Here is a 3311-nt window from a genome sequence, read left to right on the forward strand (position 1 = left end):
TGATTAAATCTTCATGGTGTTTATTTGTTTTAAAGTTGTTAAAACATGATAATTTATTTTAATAGTTGATTAAAATGCATGTTTTATATATTTGATATTATGAATGCATGCGGTGACTAGTATGGCCCAAAACTTGGATAGAAAATACGATCTGCGTATCGTTAATGTATTTTTGTAATCTAAATACGATCTACGCATCGTTGGTATTTTTGTAATATTTTAGTTTATAATTCCAAAAATATTTATTCAAGTATTAATAAGAATAATGGTGATTCAATCTTATCCTATGAAGCACAAGGATGGAGATCCATGGTGATTCAAAAGGGAGCCTTAAAGAGTAGTCTTTAGGTTTAGGGGCCATACTAGGATCACATTTTATTTTATGCATTTAAATATTGCTTTTAAATGCTTTCTAAGTTTATTATGCTTGTGATTTAATTATTTAAATGTTCACTAGTAATTAAATCAACATAATAATTTACTTAGGTCCCTTAAATAAAATATTGGGTTTTTGCTATTCCAAATAAACACCTACTAAAACTTGATCGTTAGTAATAGGTTCTGCCAAAGCAAAGTATTACTTTCAATCTTGGGCTAAGTAGAGTAAATTTCCGAAATTTGCAAGTTTAGTTTGGTTTGGCCCAACAAAATCATCAAAACGGTTTTGGATTTTGTAGCAAAGTTTATGGGTTTTGTGTTTGGGTGACATGCTCTGTCTAGGATTAGGAAGGCTCTCCCCAACGTTGTGGGTAACTTCCTTACCTGGGAGCGTAATCACCTTAGCAACACCCATTAACTAAGAGTTAAATGTTGTAATTAGTAAAGGAGTTTACTTACCTTTTAAACTTGGTTTTAAGTTGAGGCCAAAGTCCACTTATAAATCATGTTTGATAGGATCTTAGAACCACTTGATTCAAAAGGGACACATTAAAATTGGTCAAGTGCATAGCTTTTATTTTAAAGTGTTTAAAATTTGTTAAAAGCTATTATGATAAACATACTTATACTTTTTGCATCTTCTATGTAGATATCATGTCTGGTAACAACAATAATTCACCTTTTAACTTACGTTCAATCCTTGAGAAGGATAAATTGAACGGGAACAACTTCCTTGATTGGGAAAGGAATCTAAGAATTGTTCTTAGGTCCGAAGGTCGAGAGGATGTTCTTGAAACCCCGATCCCAGTTTTAATACTACCTCTACTGATGCTGAGAAAGAGGCCCATAAGGCCGTTGCAGAAAGGTCAGTAATTGTTACTTGCCTTATGCTAGCGGCTATGGAACCAAGCCTTCAAAAGAGGTTTGCAAGCTTGGATGCCTATAGCATTATCCGACAGTTGAAAACCATGTTTCAACAACAAGCTCGGATAGAGAGGTATGAAACTCACAAGGCTATTCTTGAGTGTTCGTTAGTTGAAGGCAAGCCGGTCGCCACTCATGTCTTCGAAATGATTGGTTATTTCGAAGCCATGGAGAGGTTGGGCTTTCCTTATAGCCAAGAGTTGGCTACTGACATCATTCTGCACTCACTTCATAAGGGGTTCAATACGTTTCGATTGAATTTCAATATGAACGGGGTGTCGAAAACCCTTGCTGAGTTACATGGGATGCTCATGACTGCCGAGCAAAACATCACTATTGCACCTAAGAAGGAAGTTCTTATGGTTCAAAAGGAAAAGGGTTTTAAGAAGGAATGGGCTGGCAAGAAAAAGCAAGATAAGGGCAAGCAAGTTGCCACTAAGACTGCTATTAAGCCACAGGCAAAGGCAAAGCCAAAGGTGGCCGCAAATGCCAAGTGCTTCTATTGTGATCAAATAGGTCATTGGAAGCGTAACTGCCCAAAGTACTTGAAGGATAAGAAGTCTGGGGCTTCTTCTTCAGGTATCTATGTCATTGACATTAATTTAGCAACCTCTACTTCTTGGGTATTTGATACCGGTTGTGTTTCTCACATTACTTCGAATGTGCAGGGACTAAGAAGGAGTAGAACCTTGGCTAAAGGAGAGGTGGAACTGCGAGTTGGAAATGGTGCAAGAGTTGCGCCGTTGCAGTTGGGACTTATAGTCTACCTTTGCCTTCTGGATTAATATTAGAGCTTAATAATTGTTATTACGTTCCTGCTATTACCAAAAACATTATTTCTATTCCTGTTTTGGATAATGAAGGGTTTTCATTTACAATTGAGAAAGGTTGTTTCTCTGTTTATTTGAATTCAATGTTTTATGCCACTGCTAAGAGGTCTAATGGTCTATATTACCTAGACTTAGACAAAGATGTCCTTAACATAGACAGCAAAAAACATAGATCAAGCGATACTAATCCTACTTACTTATGGCATTGTCGTTTAGGACACATAAACGCGAAACGCATTCAGAAGTTGCATAAAGATGGACTTCTAACATCTTTTGACTTTGAGCCATTTGATGTGTGTGAATCATGTTTAATGGGTAAAATGACAAAGTCACCTTTTACTGGAAAGGGTGAAAGAGCCAGTGATCTATTGGGCCTAATACATACTGATGTATGTGGACCAATGAGCACAAAAGCTAGGGGAGGGTTTGGATACTTCATTACTTTTACGGACGATTTAAGTAGATATGGATATGTCTATTTAATGAAGCATAAGTCGGAATCATTTGAAAAGTTCAAAGAATTCCAGAATGAAGTCCAAAACCAGCTTGGCAAAACAATCAAAGCACTGCGATCCGATCGTGGTGGTGAATATTTGAGCCAAGAGTTTAATGATCACTTGAAGAGTTGTGGAATTCTTTCACAACTCACTCCGCCTGGAACACCTCAGTTGAATGGTGTTTCGGAAAGGAGGAACGAACTCTACTTGATATGGTTCGGTCTATGATGAGTTTTGCTGATCTTCCAATATCCTTCTGGGGATATGCTCTCGAAACTGCTACTTTCACACTTAATAGAACTCCATCAAAGGCAGTAGATAAGACACCATATGAGATATGGAGTGGAAAAGTTCCAAACTTGTCTTTTCTACGTATTTGGGGATGTGAGGTTTATGTAAAGCGTTTACTTTCAGATAAACTCGCCCCTAAATCAGATAAGTGTTTCTTTGTGGGTTATCCCAAGGAAACCAAGGGCTATTACTTCTACAATCGCACTGAGGGCAAAGTGTTTGTTGCTCGTCGTGGTGTCTTTTTGGAAAAAGATTTTATTTCCAAAAAGGCAAGTGGGAGTAATGTATTTCTCGAAGAAGTTCGAGAAGAGCAACAAATGGACATAGTTCATCCTATGTTAGAGACAACGACACAAGAGCCAGATGTTGGGCTTGAAGTAGTTCCTCCTTT

The 3311-nt window shown here is 37.3% G+C and overlaps 1 protein-coding gene across 1 annotated transcript; it reads left to right on the forward strand.

Annotated features, from left to right (window-relative positions):
- Nucleotides 1-1199: 1199 nt before the first annotated feature.
- Nucleotides 1200-2041, forward strand: LOC130590381 (uncharacterized). Its single transcript, XM_057392637.1, has 2 exons — nucleotides 1200-1881; nucleotides 1971-2041. The coding sequence occupies exons 1-2, from the start codon at nucleotides 1266-1268 to the stop codon at nucleotides 1985-1987; spliced, it is 633 nt and encodes a 210-aa protein (XP_057248620.1). The 5' UTR covers nucleotides 1200-1265; the 3' UTR covers nucleotides 1988-2041.
- The last annotated feature ends 1270 nt before the right edge of the window (nucleotides 2042-3311 follow it).

Source organism: Beta vulgaris, chromosome 2, assembly GCF_026745355.1.
Source record: "Beta vulgaris subsp. vulgaris cultivar EL10 chromosome 2, EL10.2, whole genome shotgun sequence".
Lineage (NCBI taxonomy): Eukaryota > Viridiplantae > Streptophyta > Magnoliopsida > Caryophyllales > Amaranthaceae > Beta > Beta vulgaris.

Coding starts and splice junctions, on each gene's coding strand:
- LOC130590381 (XM_057392637.1), top strand. CDS start 1,266: ATGCTAGCGGCTATGGAACCAAGCCTTCAAAAGAGGTTTGCAAGCTTG.